This window comes from Ovis canadensis, chromosome 8, assembly GCF_042477335.2.
Source record: "Ovis canadensis isolate MfBH-ARS-UI-01 breed Bighorn chromosome 8, ARS-UI_OviCan_v2, whole genome shotgun sequence".
Classification (NCBI taxonomy): domain Eukaryota; kingdom Metazoa; phylum Chordata; class Mammalia; order Artiodactyla; family Bovidae; genus Ovis; species Ovis canadensis.
This window is the reverse complement of record NC_091252.1, coordinates 38,692,573-38,716,909: the sequence shown is the minus strand read 5'-3', so window position 1 is coordinate 38,716,909 and position 24,337 is coordinate 38,692,573. Positions and strand designations below refer to the sequence as shown.

Sequence of the window (24,337 nt, the reverse complement as noted above, 5' to 3'; positions counted from 1 at the left end):
AGATCACACACCCTTTACAAGAGCTTTAAACTCTGTTTAAGGTATTTTAATTAATTCCAATGAGTAATTTCTTTAAGATTTAACTCCCTCCCACTCTCTCCCACCCCTATGGCCCCCACTTACCCTGCGGTATTACATACACTTCCCATCAGAGATAATTCTAATGCCTGAATAGCCAGTTCATCAGGTGCTGTCATTCCTTTATGAAGATGCCAATTTAGCATAAGTGCCAGCTCTGTGTCTGGTTGGTTGTTTAATACATAACGCAAAGCATCTCCTATCGACAAACGCTTTAAGCCATATTCACTTGAAATATTTTTGGCAACTGAAAAACATTAAAATTTTAAACTTATTCTGTTTCACAAACCCATCTGTTAACCTTAGTTTCAGATTCTAGTTAATTGACAACAATAGCAAGTTAATCTTCACGTTCCTCAAAGAAATTTCAAAAATTAAAATAGCTACATTTTATTGAATTAATGGGATTCTCTGGTGGTGGCTCAGACAGTAGAGAATCTGCCTGCAGTGTTGGAGGCTGGAGTTCAATCCCCAGGTTGCGAAGATCCCCTGGAGAAGGGAATGGTTACCCACTCCAGTATTCTTGACTAGAGAATTCCATGAACAGAAGAGCCTGGTGGGCTACAGTCCATGGAGTTGCAAGGAGTCAGACATGGCTGAGCAACTAACACTTTCACTTCACTTCATTGAATTAATACTATTCAAAGGTCAGTCATTATTAGCACTTCAGGTATGTGGCTGACAGATCTGGTTAATGAGCCAACTATGTTACGTTTTTCCATAACCAAACCATGTAAGTGTTTTTTCCTTCTGTACAAGGTAGCAAAAAATTTGAGAGCTTTTTAAGGCATCCTATGTGTACTATTAATATTTGGTCTTTTTATGTCCAAAATAACAATTCAATGTTCTTGTGTCATTGGGTTAACCCATTTCCCTATCAGGCTGCAATCAGGATAACTTACCCCATACAGTTAAGTGCACTTAAGCCTCTAGGACATAATTTTTTAAATTTTCTAAAAATTATAGTGGTGTATCTGACACTTTATTAATAGTTTACAGTTTATAAGGCAGTATTTCTTCTTTGACTTTATTTGATATTTTCAACTATTCCATCAAGTGTGGCGAGTGGGTATTGAAATTCCAGTTTTACAGGTAAAAGAACTGCAGCCCACTGAAATGGAATGGCTTGTCCAAGGGCACACAGATATTGCCACTGGCTGAGAGAGGACTCGGCCACACCCTCTGCTTCTGCTACGTGAGGCCATAGATTAGGCTTCTGTCTGTGTGCGTGTGCTCAGTTGCTTCAGTCATGTCTAACTCTTTGCAAGCCTATGGACTGTAGCCCTCCAGGCTCCTCTGTTCAGGATTTTCCAGGCAAGAATACTGGAGTGGGTTGCCATGCCCTCATCCAGAGGATCTTCCCAACCCCAGATTGAATCCGTCTCTGGTGTTTCCTGCATTGGCAGGCAGATTCTTTACCACTAGCGCCGCCTGGGAAGCCCAGTGGTTTCCAGTTACTGTTAAATGCAGGTATGCTCTGATGGAGTCTACAAACCTTGCCTCATCATGGTCTGGAGACAGGGTGTATAGAGGATACTGGAGACAGCATGTGTAGAGGACATTGAGACTCACCTCGTCCCCTGGGGAATACGGGTAAACTGGCCACAGTTACGGCCACTGAAAGGATGCCCCTGTGAGGGGCTGCAGAAGCCTTCATCTCAACTTTGCCACAAACGCTAGGGTCAGACCCATTATTTTTCAGCTATAAAAACAAACTTTTACAATTTGAGATTCTGTTAAAAAGTTAGCCTCTATTTTGACAAAGACTAAGAAATCTGTACTGTATACATGTTACTTTTTGCTGTGTTGGAGGATCTTATTTTGAATGTACATTAAAATACACTTTTCATCTGAAGAGCTAAAACACGAAACCCTCTTTTATTATTTCTGGTGACAAATCAATATTTGACCTAATCCCTCCCTTTCATTTTCTATGCCATCAGTCATTAAGTCCTGTTGTTTTCCTTTTAAATATTTCTGGTATCTATCCTTTCCCATTTTATTCTCATTGTAACCAACCACTAGTCATGTGATTATCATGTCATTTTGAAATACCACACTCACCTATTGCTGGACTACTTGCTTTAAAAAATATATAGAAAATTCAAACATTATAGTTTACTAAATGCCTTTATCAGCAATGATTAAGATAATGAATTTTCACTTTTTAAATTATTAATACAGTAGATTGTATTTATAATTTTTAAATATAATTTTTATGCAAATAAAATCTTAATATACTGTTATTTGACTATATTTATAAATAATATTAGTTTGTAATTTCTTTTCTTATATTATCTTTGTTTAGTTTTCATATCAGGGTCATGCTGACTTTAAAATGAATTTGTATTTATACCTTTTTAATTGTATGGACTATACTGTTAATTTAAAAAAACTGAAAATAAATTGGACAGCTTACTTTCTTTTCCCTTGCTCTGAAAAGCTTATAAAATCACAGGAAGTGTCTCTTGAATTTTTAATTTTTGAAAGGTAGACATAATTTCCCTCTAAAACCATTTGATCATGGCCTGTTTTGGAGTGGGGCTATATTTTTGAATGTCTTCTCTTCAGCGGTTATTGGTCTATTTAGTTGCTCTGCCTCTTACTGAGTCAGTTTTGACAGTTTCCTAAAAAAAGCAGTCCTCTTTTTCAGGAGATTCTTGTATGCTTAAGGATAGGAAAGGTAGACACACCCTTACCTGTAGTTTTTCCAGATTTTGGAGGCCCCAGAATTGCAATCCTAATGGGGATAGTAGGCTTAGGTTTGGGTTGACAGATATATTTGATTGGGTTCTTCATAAATTTTTCTTTAGTTTCCTTACTAGATAAAAAATAAATATACTGACGATGGATTACAGGATAAAGTGGATTCTCTGAATTTTCAACTGGTTTGATGGTCTCGCCTTCATTTAGCTGCAATATATACACAATTGAATTAACAAATTAGCCTTATTTTAAACAGCATTTCCCCCAAATATATTTCTAAAAACAAATTTGTAAAATCTTTCTTATATCACAAGAAAACGAATTATAATTGAATATTGATATTAAAAAACTGTGTAAAAAGAACAAGTTATTTTATACTCACACGCAATAAATGTTTTTCTTTAATGGGTTTCAGTTTCTGACAGTTATAGTTCTACTTCCTTTATAATGCGTTTAGTGTATACTGAATGTTTCTGCCAAGGAGTGTAAATGGGCCAATTTATCTTCACAAACAGGTCCATTCCTAAGGTGGTGTAACGTATGGAAATGTGAAGTGAAGTGAAGTCGCTCAGTCGTGTCCGACTCTTTGCAACCTCATGGACTGTAGCCTACCAGGCTCCTCTGTCCATGGGATTTTCCAGGCAATAGTACTGGAGTGGGTTGCCATTTCCTTCTCCAGGGGATCTTTCCAACCCAGGGATTGAACCTGGGTCTCCTGCATTGTAGACAGATGCTTTACTGTCTGGGCCACCATGGAAATGTGCTGTCCTAAAATCACAGTTTGAAGCCCTAACCCTCAAAGTGAGTATATTTGGAGACAGGACCTTTAAGGAGATGACGAAGGTTAAATGAAGTTATAAGAATGGGGCTGTAATCTAAGAGAACTGGCGTCCTTAGAAGAGAGACACCAGGAGTGCATGAGCACAAAGGGAAAGCATTGGAGACACCATGAGAAATGGCCATCTACAAACCAGGAAGCAAGACCTCACCAGAAAAACCATCCCTGCTGGTAACCAGGATCTTGGACTCCAGCCTGCAGAGCAGTAAGGAAATGCATTTCTGTCATTTAAGTCACAAAGTCTGTGGTATTCCAATATGGTAACATATGCAGACTAATACAGAATTCTACTATGCTGTCCAAAGATGTCATTCCAGTAAGACAGCATGGATAGATGGAGTTCTGGGATATCTTTGGGAGTATACTGGTGGGATGAATCTTACTGACTTCTCTTTTACATTTTTATACAGACAAAATTCCCGTTCACATAAATATGAATAGCGGCCACAAAAGGGAAAAATACACCAAAACAGCAGCCTAACGTGTTGGTATGGAATGGAGAGGAAGGACTGGTCCCACATCTTTGCACTGGTAATGATGATAAATGGGTAATTAATGTATATCTTTTTTACATCATCAGATAGCCCAGCATCAGTCATCCCTGGACTTGACAGAGTAGGTGGGCAATGGTATGGTAATATTGCTTCTCCCCTAGAGTTAGAGTATTCCATGGACAGAGGAGCCTGGTGGGCTACAGTCCATGGGGTTGCAAAGAGTCAGACACGACTGAGTGACTGACACACACACCTAGAGTTACACCAGGTCAGTTGTCACAGGTAAATGGAGTTATCAGCATCACCATTTTGGGGCTGGAGTGATGTTCATGGCTGAGTGTAAATGCTAGGGATAAGAAGAAGCTTAGGGACGGGGTGGGAATGTCTGTTCTGTTTCTTATATTTGGTAGTAAAAGAAAAGCTGAAAGTTTAATGATTCCATTTCAAATTCCCAAATTAACTATGAATTCTTGCAATGGTTTCTGCTATTTCCCAAAATATCTACCATGTATCTTTCTCCTCTATAGGTCAGAATACCCAAGGTGTCATCAAATCTGAAACACCAAATTATCGGGACCTGGAAAGATTCCCAACAGCCCTGAAAAAATGATTCTTTATATGCTTAAAGCCTTCCTATTACCATGCACTCATTTATTCACAAGACATTTTTGTGCAGTCCTAATTATGTTCAGACATGGGCCCTTGAATAGGGTTTGGACTTTGCCTGCTTCTTCCCCTCTCTTGCCCATCTCAAAGAGACAGGGTGTGACTATTTTTCAAAAGTTTTCTAAATGATCCTAATATATGCTTAACTTTATCTGATTATTTATGGAGGGACTTGTCATAATGTTTCTGTATTTTATCATGATATTTAAAAAGATTTCTCTTGACACCCTTACGGTTAAGGTAAAGAAGATATTAATATCACAATTAAGTAGAACTGAAAATGACTGTATCAGTATCAACCAAGAAGGTTTCAAGTAATATGCATATTGCTCTATTTTGGATCCCTTCCCCCAAAATATTTTTTATCAGTGACCAATAAGAGTAATACATATTAATAACAACATTGTTATTATAATGTATATATAGTGTTATAATGTTATAATTTATACTATTGTTATATATTTTATTATATGTTATATATATAAAACATATATAATATATAATGTTTATATTATGTTTACATTATATATTATTATTGTAATGTTGTATTTATATGATTATAATGTATTTATACTATTATAATATGTGTATTTATACATATATGCGATTTTATATAGATATTTTACATGCATATTATGAAGTAAAAGTGAAAGTTGCTCAGTCGTGTCCCACTCTTTGCAACTCCATGAACTATACAGTCCACAGAATTCTCTAGGCCAGAATACTAGAGTGGTTAACTTTTCCTTTCTCCAGGGGATCTTTCCAACCCAGGGATCAAATGCAGATCTCCTGCATTGCAGGCGGATTCTTTACCAGCTGAGCCACAAGAGAAGCCCAAGAATACTGGAGTGGATAGCCTATCCCTTCTCCAGGGGATCTTCCCAACTCAGAAATAGAACTGAGGCCTCCTGCATTGCAGGTGGATTCTTTACCAACTGAGCTACTTATACATATTCTTTATATATATTACTTATACACATAAATATGTATTTTATATACATATTATATACATATCTCCTGCAATACAGGAGACCTGGGTTCGATTCCTGGGTCAGGAAGATCCCTTGGAGAAGGAAATGGCAATCCACTCCGGTATTCTTGCCTGGAGAATCCCATGGACAAAGAAACCTAGCAGGCTATAGCCCATGGGTTCTCAAGAGTCAGACACAACTTAGCAACTCAAACAGTAATATGTAATGAACATATATTAATAACAGCATTGCAGGTGGATTCTTTACCAGCTGAGCCACAAGGGAAGCCCATTAATAACAACAGCTTATGTTAATTGAGCACTCACAAGAAACCACGCACGGTTGCAAGCACTTTCCAATAACTAACTGATTTAATAACTGTAATGATATTGTGAGGTAGGAACTATTCTTATTCCCACTGCGCAAATGGGAATGGCTTAGAGAGGTTCAGTAATCTGTCCAAGGCCACTCAGCTAGGAAGCAGTGGTTTTAAACGCAGGCAGTCTGACTCCGGAAGCCATGTTTTCTCCACTGACTACTGTGCTACCTCACTGACGGAAGTAAGAAGGTGCACTGCTCGAGAGGGCCAGTGTATCTTTATGCCGGGAGCCAGCATGCGGAATTCCGCCTGTGGCAAAGGTCTTGAGGAAGAGGCCTGATAGGCAAAGGCAAGATTAGGCTTCGAGGAAACCCCCCTGGGCCTTCTTGAGCATCTACCCCAAAACCAGAATTTGTCTGTCTTATTATTTTATGACTTTCACCAACATTTCTGACATTAACAGGGGCTATCCCCAACCACCTTTCTCTGGAAAAAGTTAACTTAGAGCTCCAGTTAACAGTCTCCTGCATATAAAAGGAGTGTCTCAGCTCAAACCCCTCTGAAGGCTCTCTAACTTGCCTGACAGGTTTACGGGGACTTTTACAACTACACATGTGATTGTTTATAGCCCCCCAGCCGCAAGAGGCACGAAGCTTAAAACATTTTAAAGATATAGAGCCCTTTTTAAGGAGCTAAGAATTATATTGGTGGAGGGTTTTCATTGTTGAGTTAATGACTGCCGCCAGGCCTCCATATCCCTTATCTTTTAGGCACCTGAAGGATATTAATCAATGTAATTGGGATGTAGAAAAAAGAATATAGTAGTTTTGATGTTAGCAATACTAGACTTTTGAGTTAATGAATTTTCTCTTTGTTATAAATCACTGTATTCCTCTTTCCTTGCTATAAATTGTTGTATCCTTGCTTTGTAAAAATGTAACCTTAATTAGTGCTTTCTGAGAGTGGCACCAGACTTTAGTAAGAACAACACTTTTAAGGCAAATAAGTTTTCTGGTTGATGGACCCTTATCAGAAAAGGGCCATAAAATGCTAATAGGCCTCCTGGCCAGAAGATGATGTAAATCACCTAAGACCTGTGTATACAGCTAGGTATGCAGAGAGAAAGCCTGGTCTTGATAACGGCCAGGGCTGCTGACCCTGCATGGCTTTGTATTATCCATTGATCTCTATGTACAAAAAAAGTATAAAAGCTTTCCTGGAAAATAAAGGATGAACCAGTTTCTTGGAAATCTGGCTACCCCTGTGTCTTCTTTTCTTACTCTATTTTCTGGCTGATTCCCTTCTGAAGCATAGAGGCTCACTGTGTCTACTTATTTGCCTGGGCTTCTAAGACCCACGCAAGAGGGAGCCCAAGGTGGGGCACCCTCTGCTATTCAAGCGGGCACCTGTGGCCCTACGTAGATGGTATAAGTCTCTTGTCTGAGGCTTTATTGGCTTTCTATGTAAACCAAGGAATACAGCCTCTTTCTCTCCTCTATTCTCTTAACTGCAAACTCTTTCCTTATCTCTCTCTAAATCTATATATATCTCTCTCGCCACGCTGTCCCGCTTTGAATTACCCTGGATCCACCAGGGCTGGACCCCGGCACTGTTACAAGGCATTTCTTTACTGTCTTTATAGCACTTAATACAACCTGACTAGAACCTGTTTGTTTACTTATGTATTGCCTGTTCATCCTCTCCAATCCAGCTATCATATAAAGCCCATGACAAAAGGAGCCTTGCCTGTTTTGTTCACTGCTCTGCTCCCAGGGACTGGAACAGCAGCTAGAGGGTTCTTATTTAAAATTTGTTGAAAATCATCCCACATTTGAAGTCACTGAATTCCAATTACATCAGATATGTTTGTCCACACTACATAAAAATATTCTACTTGACAGTTAAGTTTGTGATGAACATTAAAAGCACGTTTTGTTTGGTATCTCACACTTTCCAGAGGACTTCATATTCTTGCATTTGATCCCATTGGCCTGATGGCATTCTCCCACTTTAAGGTGAGGAAACAGAATCAAAGAATTTAAATGGCTTGCCTAAAATTAGATAGCAAATTAGTGTTGAAGCTCAGCTCACTAGATGTCTAGTTTGAAAATATTTCTGCTACGAACTTTCTCTGCTGCAGAGTTAGAACCAAGTTGGAACTGAATTCTCTCTACAGAAATAGATGAAAGAAATTTAAACCCTTCAAGTACTTCTCCTACTTCAGAAAGGCAAAACAACAATGCATATTTTTATAGCTATTTAAGAATACTGTATAATGCTTACAGTTTAAAAAAATTATCCACTGTCTTCTTCTTAGACATACATCAAAAAGAAATAAAAGAAGAAACGTGACTTTCAGATGCATTTGCTGATATTACCTTTACAGGGTCCCAGTAGCCGAATGAGCTTATGTACTTGTAGGTAAAGCTGAGCATTTTCTGGGCAAGGCGTGATGATATTGGATAACATTTCTCAAAAATGCTTGCACGATTCTCTACCAGTGGTTTCAGTTTTGTATTCAATGTGTATTGGACAATGTGGATTTTCCGAGATCCATTAATGAGAATTACTGGTATCAAAAGCTTCTCAAATTCTTCCTGATCAGAAAAATCATAAAACCAAATTTTTTTACTGAGAAGGAGGCTGGTAGTATTCAGTCACGATGCATAAACTGCTTCAGTCTAGAAAACAAATACTTTTAAACTTCCAGGTGACTCTGTGTGGTGGTGGCTAAAACTTTTGACCCTATATGGTTTCTGTATTGCCCTTGATTTATTAACTAATTTTTATAATTGTAAGTGGTACTGAGGGACTTAACCCCTAAAAATATATATTTCTTTTGAAATGTTAAAAAGAAACCAAGGAATAAACCAAATTGCTTTTTGTTTCCTTCTCACATGTTAATTTTTGAATTATCAAACAGTAATAACCTGTATTATTTGTAAATTATTCATATCTGCTTCAAATTTTTCTCCGAGTTCACCCCTCAGGCGTTCGAGAGCATCAATTTCCTGCTCTTCCTCTTCCTCACTCATCACTTCCTCATCTTTTGGAAATTCATCTTCGAGAATGTTATCAATATCATCTTCATTGTTATCAGGTTCTTCCTCACTCATGTCTTCGTCTTCTCTAACAGTCTAAGGAAGAAAATATTCCCCTTTGTTATAAAACTGAAATATGGAACAAATGTCACAGCTAAATAATCATCTGGGATATTGTGGAATAAATGGATATTGGTTAGTGTGGCATGCAACATTCATCAACTGATACAGTAAAATTTCAAATATATGGTACCCAGAAATGTAATGCATTCAAGACTAACACCACAGTGATCCCTAGATAAATACATAGACAAGATATTAGCTTCTAACACTTAATGCTATGGTCGGCACAACATTACATGCTTTTCATGGTCTTCTGCAACAAAGTTTCATGCAACTCAGAGAGTATAAAACACTTCAAGCTATGCTAGCTTGGACAAGATCAGTTTCCTCATCTATAAAACAGGAATAATGAAAGGTCCTCCCTCACATGATTGTTGCCAGAGTTAAATAAGTTCATACATGCAAACCCCTTAGAAAACTGTCTGGTAAGCATGTGAATGATAGCTATTATTCCTATTATTATGTTATTATAACTATTATATTATTGTCATTTTGTATAAAGCACTGTTCTAATAGAATAGTACACGCCCCTGAGGAGGCTGCAGCTTATCTGAGGACACAAGAGTGACAGATAAATGATTATTAAAGACTGTGACAGGATATTGATACTAAGTGGCATTGTATAGGCTTCAAGTGCTGTGGTTCAATTTGCATAAAACTGAATCCTATCTTATTGATTCTCCTGCACTGTCTCCTGGCATGTTGCCCTGAAGTAGTCCTTGTCCCACCCAACTGCAAAACTGCCTTCCAGTCAGAAACCTGGGAGTTACCTCAACTCCTCACTCCCCATTATTGCACATCGCATTTCCAAGGACAGAATACTTAAGACTTTCTCCTCCTTTCTAGTTCTGCTCTACTGTTTGCCCTCTCATTATCTCTTGCCTCCAATCTTCTGATTAACTTGATGTTTCCTAATCATTCTAACTAAAAAGCCTCTTGATGAAAGTGAAAGAGGAGAGTGAAAAAGTTGGCTTAAAGCTCAGCATTCAGAAAACTAAGATCATGGCATCTGGTCCCATCACTTCATGGCAAATAGAGGGGAAACAATGGAAACAGTGAGAGCCTTTATTTTCTTGGACTCCAAAATCACCACAGATGGTGACTGCAGAAATGAAATTAAAAGATGCTTACTCCTTGGAAGAAAAGCTATGACCAACCTAGATAGCATATTAAAAAGCAGACATTACTTTGCCAAAAAAGGTCCGTCTAGTCAAAGCTATGGTTTTTCTAGAAGTCACGTATGGATATGAGAGTTGGACCATAAAGAAAGCTGAGTGCTGAAGAACTGATGCTTTTGAACTGCAGTGTTGGAGAAGACTCTTGAGAGTCCCTTGGACTTCAAGGAGATCAAGCCAGTCCATCCTAAAGGAAATCAGTCCTGAATATTCATTGGAAGGACTGATGCTGAGGCTGAAACTCCAATACTTTGGCTATCTGATGGGAAGAAGTGACTCATTGGAAAAGACCCCAATCCTGGGAAAGATTGAAGGCAGAAGGAGAAGGGGACAACAGAGGATGAGATGGTTGGATGGCATTACCGACTCAATAGACATGAGTTTGAGCAAGCTCTGGGAGTTGATGATGGACAAGGGAAGCCTGGCATGCTGCAGTCCATGGAGTCTCAAAGAGTAAGACATGACTGAGCAACTGAACTGAACTGAACTGAATCTTTCTAACTGATGAGACCCTGCTTCCTTGAAAAGAGTCTGCAGCTGGGATTTGGACTTGTAAGGGCTGAGAGGAAGATGAAAGGATAAGGGCCCTTCCCTGCTCTGTGCCCAGGCTCTTCTTTCCCCAGGAGGAATTTGGTGTTGGGACTATGCTTCTCAGTTCCTGTTCTTTTTTGTTTGAATTTTGAAGTTATTTGGTTCTCTGACTACTTTTTCCTTTTTCTTGTATTTTGACAATTTTTTATGCTGAAATTTGATTTGCTAAGGAATATTGGAAGTATGGTGGGGTGAGTCCACACTGCAAGCTGGGACATCTTAGCTTCTGATGACCTGTGCTCACCTCACCAGCTCTACCTAATAGCTCTTCCAACTTGTTTGTGATAGAAAGCTGTCTTTTGTCACCTACAAAAGGTGACTTGGCACTTACCATCTACTTCTAAGAGGATTAAATTATGAGGTGCTACAGCTGCTGATCTTCAACACCAGAAATGAGGCACTCTGTGCTTTGGGAAAAACTATCAGAACAGGTCTTCAGATAGTTAGATATATTCAGGAGATGATTTTATGAGCCCAATTATTGCATCTCGTCATAATTAGAAAAACACTAAAATCCTTCATGGTGATGTCTGCTCCTTTTGACTAGTAGTAACCATGTGAAGGAGTTGGTTTGTTAAGTCCTGTCCACAAGCGCGGGCGGCTGCAACGGCGCACAAGCATGGCTTAGAGGAGCTACTCAACGTCCAAGGTCAGGGGCAGAAGCCAGGAGGACCCCATGCCTGAGGGGCAGCGGCCAAGAGGACCTACCCCATGTCCAAGGTCAGGGGCAGCAGCCGAGAGTGCCAGGCTGCAATGGCACAGGAACAGCCAGGAGGAGCTACCCCATGTCAGAGGTCAGGGGCGACGGCCTGGGAGGAGCAACCCCACATTAAAGGAGAGGTGGCTGCGTGGGCACAGGAGGGCCTAGAGGAGCTACTCCACGTTCAATATCAGGGGGCGGCAGTGAGGAGATACCCCACGCCCAAGGTAAGAGAAACCCAAGTAAGACGGTAGGTATTGCAAGAGGGCATCAGAGGGCAGACACACTGAAATTATAATCACGGAAAACTAGTCAATCTAATCATACTAGGACCACAGCCTTGTTTAACTCAATGAAACTAAGCCATGCCCTGTGGGGCCACCCAAGACAGGCGGGTCATGGTGGAGAGGTCTGACAGAATGTGGTCCACTGGAGAAGGGAATGGCACACCACTTCAGTATTCTTGCCTTGAGAACCCCATGAACAGTATGAAAAGGCAAAATGATAGGATACTGAAAGAGGAACTCCCCAGCTCAGTAGGTGCCCAATATGCTACTGGAGATCAGTGGAGAAATAACTCCAGAAAGAATGAAGGGATAGAGCCAAAGCAAAAACAAAACCCAGTTGTGGATGTGACTGGTGATAGAAGCAAGGTCTGATGCTGTAAAGAGCAATATTGCATAGGAACCTGGAATGTTAGGTCCATGAATCAAGGCAAATTGGAAGTGGTCAAACAGGAGATGGCAAGAGTGAACATCAACATTCTAGGAAACAGCGAACTAAAATGGACTGGAATGGGTGAATTTAACTCAGATGACCATTCTATCTACTACTGCGGGCAGGAATCCCTTAGAAGAAATGGAGTAGCCATCATGGTCAACAAAAGAATCTGAAATGCAGTACTTGGATGCAATCTCAAAAATGACAGAATGATCTCTGCTCATTTCCAGGCAAACCATTCAATATCACTGTTATCCAAGCCTATGCCCCAACCAGTAATGCTGAAAAAGCTGAAGTTGAACAGTTCTATGAAGACCTACAAGACGTTTTAGAACTAACACCCCCAAAAGATGTCCTTTTCATTATAGGGGACTGGAATGCAAAAGTAGGAAGTCAAGAAACACCTGGAATAAAAGGCAAATTTGGCCTTGGAATATGGAATGAAGCAGGGCAAACTGATAGAGTTTTGCCAAGAGAATGCACTGGTCATAGCAAACACCCTCTTCCAACAACACAAGAGAAGACTCTACACATGGACATCACCAGATGGTCAACACTGAAATCAGACAGACTATATTCTTTGCAGCCAAAGATGGAGAAGCTCTATACAGTCAACAAAAACAAGACCAGGAGCTGACTGTGGCTCAGATCATGAACTCCTTATTACCAAATTCAGACTCAAATTGAAGAAAGGGGGAACACCACTACATGACCTAAATCAAATCCCTTATGATTTACAGTGGAAGTGAGAAATAGATTTACAGGACTAGGTCTGATAGACAGAGTGCCTGATGAATTATGGATGGAGGTTCGTGACATTGTACAGGAGACAGGGATCAAGACCATCCCCATGGAAAAGAAATGCAAAAAAGCAAAATGGCGGTCTGAGGAGGACTTACAAATAGCTGTGAAAAGAAGAGAGGCGAAAAGCAAAGGAGAAAAGGAAAGACATAAGCAACCGAATGCAGAGTTCCAAAGAATAGTAAGAAGAGATAAGAAAGCCTTCCTCAGTGATCAATGCAAAGAAATAGAGGAAAACACCAGAATGGGAAAGACTAGAGATCTCTTCAAGAAAATTAGAGATACCAAGGGAATATTTCATGCAAAGATGGGCTTGATAAATGACAGAAATCGTATGGACCTAACAGAAGCAGAAGATATTAAGAATAGGTGGCAAGAATACACAGAAGAACTGTACAAAAAAGATCTTCACGACCCAGATAATCACGATGGTATGATCACTCACCTAGAGCCAGGCATCCTGGAATGTGAAGTCAAGTGGGCCTGAGAAAGCATCACTACGAACAAAGCTAGTGGAGATGATGGAATTTCAGTGGAGCTATTTCAAATCCTGAAAAATGATGCTGTGAAAGTGCTGCACTCAATATGCCAGCAAATATGGAAAACTCAGCAGTGGCCACAGGACTGGAAAAGGTCAGTTTTCATTCCAATCCCAAAGAAAAGGCAATGCCAAAGAATGCTCAAACTACCACACAATTGCACTCATCTCACACGCTAGTAAAGTAATGCTCAAAATTCTCCAAGCCAGGCTTCAGCAGTATGTGAACCGTGAACTTCTAGATGTTCAAGCTGGTTTTAGAAAAGGCGGAGGAATCAGAGATCAAATTGCCAACATCTGCTAGATCATTGAAAAAGCAAGAGAGTTCCAGAAAAACATCTATTTCTGCTTTATTGACTATGCCAAAGCCTTTGACTATGTGGATCACAATAAACTGTGGAAAGTTCTGAAAGAGATGGGAATACCAGACCACCTGACCTGCCTCTTGAGAAACCTATCTGCAGGTAGGAAGCAATGGTTAGAACTGGACATGGAACAACAGACTGGTTCCAAATAGGAAAAGGAGTACATCAAGGATGTATATTGTCACCCTGCTTATTTAACTTATATGCAGAGTACATCATGAGAAACGCTTGGCTGGAAGAAGCACAAGCTGGAATCAAGATTGCTGGGAGAAATATCAATAACCTCAGATATGCAGATGACATCACCCTTATGGCAGAAAGTGAAGAGGAACTCAAAAGCCTCTTGATGAAAGTAAAAGAGGAGAGTGAAAAAGTTGGGTTAAAGCTCAACATTCAGATAACGAAGAACATGGCATCTGGTCCCATCACTTCATGGCAAATAGATGGGGAAACAGTGGAAACAGTGTCAGACTGTATTTTGGGGGGCTCCAAAATCACTGCAGATGGTGACTGCAGCCATGAAATTAAAAGACCCTTACTCCTTGGAAAGAAAGTTATGACCAACCTAGATAGCATATTCAAAAGCAGAGATATTACTTTGCCAACAAAGGTCCGTCTAGTCAAGGCTATGGTTTTTCCAGTGGTCATGTATGGATGTGAGAGTTGGACTGTGAAGAAAGCTGAGCACTGAGGAATTGATGCGTTTGAACTGTGGTGTTGGAGAAGACTCTTGAGAGTCCCTTGGACTGCAAGGAGATCCAACCAGTCCATTCTAAAGGAGATCAGCCCTGGGATTTCTTTGGAAGGAATGATGCTAAAACTGAAGCTCCAGTACTTTGGCCACCTCATGTGAAGAGTTGACTCATTGGAAAAGACTCTGATGCTGGGAGGGATTGAGGGCAGGAGGAGAAGGGGACAACAGAGCATGAGATGGCTGGAGGACATGACTGACTCGATGGACATGAGTCTGAGTGAACTCCGGGAGTTGGTGGTGGACAGGGAGGCCTGGCGTGCTGTGATTCATGGGGTCGCAGAGAGTCAGACACGACTGAGAGACTGAACTGAACTGAACCATGAGACTGGCAAAACCTGCTGTACAATTCTCATGTTGCGCAAATCTTTTTGCGTCAGCACTTTCAGTTGGAGCAAGCAGGGGAGAAAGCCACAACCAGCGGACTGGAGAGTGAGGGAAAACTCTAGAGTTGAGAGAGCCAGCAAAGGATATACAAATCAGTTCACAAAGATTATCCAAGTCTCTGGCTAATCTCTGCAAAGCCCACACATATCGGCTGTTCAGAACGGTATAAACTGAACTGCTGCCCATTCATAGGCATGACAGAGTTTGCAGGCTTAGTCTCACCAAGTTAATCGTCTGCTAAAATAATAGCACCATCCCTCTTTGAAGGCATACAACAGAATCCAGAATCCCCACAATATAACATTCACAATTCTAGGATATAATCCAAAATTACTGAATCTATAAAGGCTCATCAGCTATGACCCATTCTCACAAGAAAGATAATCATTAAATACTCCAGTTCAGGTGTTAGAGTTACCAGTTGAGAACTTTACCACAGTTATTATCACTGGGATCAATGAGGAAAAGGAAAAAGAAGTGAAAATACAGGAAATTTCATGATGGAAATAAAAAAATATAAAAACAAACCAAATTGAAAGTTTGGAAATAAAAACAACAAAATTTGAAGTTTTTATAAACATTGGGGAGGCTTCATTGTAGAATGGAGAAGACAGAGGGAAGAATCAGTGAATTTGAAGATAGATCCACAGAAAGTATCCAACAGAAAGAAGAGAAAAAGAGACTGACAAAGCTACATGGAACAACAGTGAAGGATCTAACCTCTGTGTAATTGGCTTTCAGAAGAAGATAGAGAGCAAATGGGGCAGAAAAAATATTTGAAGAAATAATGTCTAAAGTCTTCCCAAATTTAGTGAGGGTCATAAATTTACAGATTAAAGAAGCTTGGTGAACACTCCAAACTATATATGAAGAAAATGACACATAGGCATATCATAATCAAACCACTGAAAAGCAAAAATAGAGAAACTGTTAAAAGCAGTCAGAGAAAAACACACAGGAATGCAACTCAGATGATCACTTTCTTCCCATCCCTCTGGTTTCTATTAGACTAGACAGAGGAATGAAGAAACCCAGAAATGCTCAAGTATCTGGGTATATGTAAGAAAGGATTTGGGGGAAGTCAATGGCACCCCACTCCAGTACTCTTGCCTGGAAAATCCCATGGACGGAGGAGCCTGGTAGGCTGCAGACCACGGGGTCACTAAGAGTCGGAAACGACTGAGCAACTTCACTTTCACTTTTCACTTTCATGCACTGGAGAATGAAATGGCAACCCACTCCAGTGTTCTTGCCTGGAGAATCCCAGGGACGGGGGAGCCTGGTGGACTGCCATCTATGGGGCCGCACAGAGTCGGACACAACTGACGTGATGCAGTAGCAGCAGCAGAAAGAAAGGATTTGTTTTCCTCTTAATTTATTTCCAATATTTGTGTGTTTCGAACAAAAACTATAACTTTTTCTTGAGTTTATAATGTGTTTGGTTGTAAAACACATGACAGCTGGAGCATAAAGGATGTTGGTGCAGTGTGGGGTGGGTATAAAGGGACTTGTGGAGTCACAGTTTTCTACAATATCACATTGAACCATGTTGATTCTAAGTAGAGTGTGAAAAGCTAAGGGTGTATGTGTACCTTGAGAGCAAGCACTACAAAATAATACATAGAGGTGTAACTAAAAACACACACACACACATAACTGATAATTAGGGACTTCCAAGGGCTAAAGGTGGTTAAAACTGTGTTTGATGACAGATTAGGATGTCACTTTGATCCTAAACAGTAGCATGACACCTTGAACAGACCAGACTTTAGAACATGTTTGTCTGGAGAATGAGCATGAGAATGAGGCCAGAGACGTCTGCCAATTTCATTCAAGGCTGATCCTTTAGTGTCTAATATAGTGTCAGGCATGCAACTGAATGGATGGATGCAGAGCAAGGCAAATAATAAAGTGGATGATTCTTTTTCCGTGGATGGTGCCATGACTTTCTCAGTCTAATGGTTTTAGATTTACTCTTGGTTGTAAATATTTTAGACAAAGAAATGATTGTTTCAATCCTTCTTCTGCATAGTTTTGATTTACAGTTACAGTTTTACTGTATCAACAGTCTTCTGTACATAAGTCCAACATAAGCATATTGGCAGGGATGGGGGGCGGGAATACATGGTTGCACATGTAGCAAGTCATATTTTCTGTTATTTCTCTTTTCTCCTTCCCTTTCTTGAGTATTTTTGGACAGATGGAAATCAGATTACAGGAAGGTCAGCCCTGAGAAGATATTATTATAAGGGTGCTGAAGCCAGAAGGAAATAGAAGAAGGCAGGGGCTATCTTATCTTTTGTCTTAGTTACAAGGGCACTGGTAAGCTGATTATATAAACAGGAGCTTTAAGTCCTTTACAGAACAAGCTTGTCTACTCTGCCTCCTCTTTAACTTTGGCACCTTTGAGTTGCTTGGCTATAGCATTTGGGTCAGGTAGGTCAACTTGGGACTAGCTCCTCTCTAAATAAAACAAAATCCATGATCTTCAAGGTTTCTCTGTTTTTTTTAAAAAACCCAGCGGATGGAAAAGAGGAACCGTATTGAACATCCTGCAGAGTATGTGACTCTGTCCACAGGCTCTGCCTCATTCCATTCTTTGCCTCAGTGTAATCAGCATTTTAGCTCCACACCTTACAGTGTGTGTGTGTGTGTGTGCATGTGTGTGTGTTAGTCACTCAGTCATGTCTGTTTGTAACCCCACCGACTAGCTTGCCAGGCTCCTCTGTCTATGGGATTCTCCAGGCAAGAATACTGGAATGTAAGCCATGCCCTTCTCCAGGGGATCTTCCCAGCCCAGGGATCAAACCTGGGTCTCCTGCACTGCAGGTGGATTCTTTACCATCTGAGCCACCAGAGAAGACCACAACTTCATAAGCTCTTGGTCTAGACCTTATTCCCTTATTCCCATGCTCCCAGCCTATCTCCCTGTGACTCGGACTGAAGTGTGAAAAGCACAAAAGAAAATCCACGAGAGACATAGTTTAATGTAGTACTGTTATATTTTGTATTAGATTGTTTAAACATCTTTAGTGATTTCCTTTCCTTTAAAAGGGTTCATTTTTATTATTATAAAATAATAAAAAATTATAAAATTTTAAAAATTATAAAAATAATAAAAGTTCATTGTAAGCAGTTATAGAATACCAGAAGTATAAAAAAAATAAAAAGTAATAGTACTTAGATTAAGTACTAGTACTTAAATTTGATATTTGCTTCCAGACTTCTATGCATCCTTTTGATGCTCAATATCACTAATTATTAGAGAAATGCAAATCAAAACTACAATGAAGTATCACCTCACATCAGTCAGAATGTGCTGTGCTGTGCTTAGTCGCATCTGACTTTGCAACCCCATGGATTGTAGCCCCCTACAGTCCATGAATCCATGGGGATTCCCCATGCAAGAATACTGGAGTGGGTTGCCATGCCCTTTTCCAGGGGATCTTCCCAACCCAGGGATCGAACCCAGGTCTCCTGCATTCCAGGCAGATTCTTTACCATCTGAGCCACCAGGGAAGCCCCAGAATACTGGTGTGGGTAGCCTATCCCTTCTAAAGGGGATCTTCCTGACCCAGGAATTGAACTGGGGTCTCTTGCACTATAGGCAGATTCTTTACCAGCTGAGCTACCAGGGAAGCCCCAGTTAGAATGGCCATCATCAAAAAGTCTACAAACAATAAAAGCTAGATAGGGTGTGGAGAAAAGGGTACCCTTCTACACTGTTGGTGGGAATGTTAATTGGTACAACTACTATGGAGAACAAAATGGAGGTGCCTTAAAAAGCTGAAAATAAAACTACCATATGACCCAGAAACCCCACTCCTTGGCACACAGCTGGAGAAAACCAAAATTCAAAAAGCTACATACACCCTAGTGTTCACTGCAGTGCAATTTACAATAGCCAAGGCGTGGAAGCAACCTAATCGTCCACTGACAGATGAATAGATAAAGAAAATGTGGTACATAAATACAGTGGAATATTACTCAGCCATAAAAAAGAATGAAATAATGCCATTTGCAGCAACATAGATGCATTGGAGAAGGAAATGGCAACCCACTCCAATGTTCTTGCCTGGAGAATCCCAGGGACGGCAGAGCCTGGTGGGCTGCCGTCTATGGGGTCGCACAGAGTCGGAGACAACTGAAGTGACTTAGCAGCAGCAGCAGCAGATGGACCTGGAGATTATCACACTAAGTGAAGTAAATCAGAGAAAGATAAATATCATATCATTTATATGTGGAATCTAAAAAGTGATACAACTGAACTTCTTCACAAAACAGAAAAGACTCACAGATTTAGGAAACAAATTTATGGTTACCAAAGGAGAAAGGTGCAGAGGAGGGATAAATTAAGGAGGTTGGGATTAACAGATACATACCATTATATATAAGATAAATAATCAACAAGGCCCTACTATATAGCACAGGAAACTCTACTCAATACTCTGTAATAAACTATATGGGAAAAGAATCTGAAAAGGAATAGGTATATGTCTATGTATATCTGAATCACTTTGCTGTATACCTGATGCTAACATAACACTGTAAATCAACTGTACTCCAATATAAAATAAAAATTTAAAAAGACTACTGTGCATCTTTTCATTTTACATGCTTGAGATTATATATATATATATATGTAAAATATATATTTTATATATGTGTGGGTGTTTGTGTGCGTATATGTCCATTTTATTTTTTGAAAAAAGCAATTTTATTTACTTACCACCCCTCCTTTCCTTCTTTTTTCTCTCTCAGTTAAAAGTTCGGCTCTTCTTTTAGCAATCATATCTTCCTGTTAAAGAAAGAAGCATTAAAAATGTCAACCGATAATAATAAAATTACTTTCTATGTATTAATTTTTTTCCCAAATGGGAATAATATTTGGTCAGAGGATACTTTCCAGAAAAGATTGTGATGGTGATAATTATGTCACATGTATCTTTGGACCTCTTGTCCTGTTGATCAGCTGTTTCCCTCCAGAGGTATAAGTGGCCCTTGGGATCAGTCAGCTTTTCATCAAACTTTAGAATCCCTTTTCAAAGTGTATTACTTATTCGTTTGCTTTGGTGGAGAGGTAAATTTTGCACATGGAGAAATAGAGAGGCTATTTGTTGAAAATGTCTGATAATTTTTCATCATATTATTAAGATGTAATTGTCTAAAGAACCCTAAAACCACATATGCACATGAGGAAAGCATTTGTACTTTGGATACTTTCACACATATGGTATATGGGTAGTCATCTAGTTTTATCGGGGCCTCTAAGTCTAACGCAATGAATGGGTCCTCTCATGCGACTTTAAGGTTTGCATGAAAGCTAATCAGCTACCCTTGGGTTTTGGGGCTCATTGGTTCATGACTCTTGAAATTGCAGTCCCTTTAAATACTCAGAGATCAGAGAAGTGCCTTAAAGACATGCCCTGGGGGCTCTGGTGGAGGCCAGTAGCACCCTGCTCCTTTTATCTGGCAGTTACTGAGTATACATCCCAGATAATGTATGTTTGCTTGACATTCAAGAAAGAATTATAAAATCAAATGAAATCAAATTAATTTCATATATGAATCCCAGAGAGATTCTATAGCTTTTCAGAAGGTGAGGATTATAAAAACTCTAATTTTCTTTTTTTAAATCAAAGTTTTACCAGAGGTACTTTAACTGTAAAGCTATAAAAGTAGTCTCTTTTGCCTGAGTTGTGGGTGTGAAAAGAAAGGAGCAAATGCATAAGATTATGAACTAGCTCCAGAAATCCGCTCTTTCCTGTTCCACATGCTCTACAAATTTTAGGGCATGTGATGGCTAGGATGGGGCTTGACTGCTTTACAGCTGCTCTGTCCAATATGGCAGCTACTAGCCATCTGAAAAGGATTTAAGGCAAAAGGACAAGGGTGTGGTAGAGGATGAGATGGTTAGATAGCATCATTAACTCAATGCACATGAATTTGGGCAAACTTTGGTATGCCCTCTGCTTTCCTTTCGATTCTCATGCTTACAGAGCCTCTTGCCTAGCAGATAGTTGGGCCCATTTTCTACAGAGATCAGCAGCAGAAAAGCGAAGGATGTCACACGGCAGAGTGTGAAGCTTGGTGTCTCTCCACATCTCCCTCCTTGCTTTCATAGTTCTTGGAAGACTGAGAGCTGGGCTTGCTTTGGTTTTGTGCTGGCCACAGATGACCTGCGACAGGCAATACTTTTTTTTTTTGGCTTCACAGGATCTTAGTTGCTATACACAGGATCTTCCATCTTTGTTGTGACACATGAACTCTTAGTTGTAGCATGTGGGTTCCAGTTCCCTGATCAGAGATCCAACCTGGGTCCCCTGCACTGGGATCATGGAGTCTTAGACACCGGATCACCAGGTCCATGATCCAGGGCATGCAATCTTAGTGTGGTGGTGCAAAGGGATGGATGGAAATGCCTTTAGAGGGATTTCCTCCAACTAAGTCCAAGATGAAAAGAATTTGACAACCGTGTCTGAGCAGTGAAAGAGGATCTTCATGGTTTTAACACATAATACATTAATGAGTATGGAGTTGTGATAATGTATCCAATAATTTAAGTCATTGTATCTCAGAGTTGGAATTAACTGATTAGCTCTCTTGACACTAGAGCTTTCTTCCATATTCTCCCTACCAAATGTCTACTTAGCCTTTGCTTATCTGCGCTTGATAAGTAGCTCAAAGCCTTCGGTCTTTGTTCTTTTCAGAAAGTTTTACTAGTAATGAAATACATCTTCCTATACCTTTCTCCTACCAATGGTGTTTCTTTTGCCTATGGCCACATGGAACAACAGACTGGTTTCAAATAGGAAAAGGAGGACGTCAAGGCTGTATATTGTCATGCTGCTTATTTAACTTATATGCAGAGTACATCATGAGAAATGCTGGACTGGAAGAAACATAAGCTGGAATCAAGATTGCAGGGAGAAATAGCAATAACCTCAGATATACAGATGACACCACCCTTATGGCAGAAAGTGAAGAGGAACTAAAAAGCTTCTTGATGAAAGTGAAAGAGGAGAGCGAAAAAGTTGGCTTAACGCTCAATATTCAGAAAACGAAGATCATGGCATCCGGTCCCATCACTTCATGGGAAATAGATGGGGAAACAGTGGAAACAGTATCAGACTTTATTTTTTGGGGCTCCAAAATCACTGCAGATGGTGACTGCAGCCATGAAATTAAAAGACGCTTGCTCCTTGGAAGAAAAGTTATGGCCAACCTAGATAGCATATTCAAAAGCAGAGACATTACTTTGCCGATTAAGGTCCATCTAGTCAAGGCTATGGTTTTTCCTGTGGTCATGTATGGATGTGAGAGTTGAAGAAGGCTGAGTGCCGAAGAATTGATGCTTTTGAACTGTGGTGTTGGAGCAGACTCTTGACAGTCCCTTGGACTTCAAGGAAATCCAACCAGTCCATTCTAAAGGAGATCAGCCCTGGGATTTCTTTGGAAGGACTGATGCTAAAGCTGAAACTCCAGTACTTATGTCCACCTCATGCGAAGAGTTGACTCATTGGAAAAGACTCTGATGCTGGGAGGGATTGAGGGCAGGAGGAGAAGGGGACGACAGAGGATGAGATGGCTGGACGGCATGACTGACTCGATGGACTGAGTCTGAGTGAACTCCGGGAGTTGGTGATGGACAGGGAGGCCTGGTGTGCTGTGATTCATGGGGTCGCAAAGAGTCAGACACGACTGAGCGACTGAACTGAACTGAACATGGAACACAACAATTTCTCTTCAGCATAAAAGACTATCACATAATTTATCACTGCTCTCATGTCTCATCTTGGTCTTCCTAGTTCCAGAGTTGAAAGCTCCATTCATTCTACTCAATCCAGATCTATAAATGAGTCCTTTCAAGACATGTCATATAAATGGAATGAATCATAGAATACATATAATACTATTTTCTTTGCCTGGTTTCTTTCACTTAGCTTAATTGTAGGGAGTTATCAATAGTTCATTCCTTTCAAATCCTGAGTACTACTCCATTATATGAATATGCTGCTGCTGCTAAGTTGCTTCAGTCGTGTCCGACTCTGTGCGACCCCATAGACAGCAGCCCATCAGGCTCCCCGTCCCTGGGATTCTCCAGGCAAGAACACTGGAGTGGGTTGCCAGTTCCTTCTCCAATGCATGAAAGTGAAAAGTGAAAGTGAAGTTGTTCAGTCATGCCCGACTCTTAACGACCCCATGGACTGCAGCCTACCAGGCTCCTCCGTCCATGGGATTTTCCAGGCAAGAGTACTGGAGTGGGCTGCCATTGCCTTCTCCTATATGAATACACTATATATTTATTTATTTATTATTTTTCCAGCTTTATAAAAATGGGAGATATTTAATGTGTATGTCATAAAGATTTGATAAACGTATACATTGTGAAAGGACTCTTCTCCTATTTGGTTAAGCAACACATCCATCACCTCACATACTTATCCTGTGTGTATGACAACATTTAAGTTCTACTCTCTTGCCAAATTTCAATTATACAGTACAATATTATCAACTGTTGTCATCATGTTATACATTAGATCCTCAGGCCTTATTCATATTATAACTAAACTTTTTAATATCATCTTACCAACCTCTCCCCATTTCCCACACCTCCCAGCCCATGGCAACCACTTTTATACTTTCTGTTTATATGAGTTTGATTTTTTTTTTTTTTACCAGATTTCACATACAAGTGATAGTTTGCAGTATTTGTCTTTCTCTGTATGGCTTGTTTAACTTGGTATAATGCCCTCAAGCTCCATCTGTGTTGTTGCAAATGGCAGGATCTCCTTCCTTCCCATGGCTGAACAATATCCCATTGTATATATATATATATATCTACACCACATCTTCTTTGTCCATTCATCTGTTAACAGACACAGGTTGCTTCTATACCTTGACTATTGTGAATAATGCTGCTATGAATATGGGAGAAGAGATATCTCTTTGAGATAATGACTTTGTTTCCGTTGGATACATATACCCAGAAGTGGGATTCCTGAATCATGTGGTAATTCTATTTTTTAATTACTTGAGGAACCTCCATACTTATTTCCATAGTAGCTGTACT

The 24,337-nt window shown here is 40.0% G+C and overlaps 1 protein-coding gene across 1 annotated transcript in view; it reads right to left on the bottom strand.

Moving 5' to 3' along the window:
- AK9 (adenylate kinase 9) overlaps positions 1–24,337 on the bottom strand; it is a 123,568-nt gene that overhangs the window by 14,459 nt on the left and 84,772 nt on the right. Inside the window, exons 31-35 of the mRNA XM_069598140.1 lie at positions 19,994–20,062; positions 9,003–9,209; positions 8,451–8,669; positions 2,778–2,991; positions 124–325 (exon numbers count right to left, since the gene is read on the bottom strand). Of these exons, the coding sequence (XP_069454241.1) occupies positions 124–325; positions 2,778–2,991; positions 8,451–8,669; positions 9,003–9,209; positions 19,994–20,062 (911 nt within the window). The remainder of the gene's footprint in view (positions 1–123; positions 326–2,777; positions 2,992–8,450; positions 8,670–9,002; positions 9,210–19,993; positions 20,063–24,337) is intronic.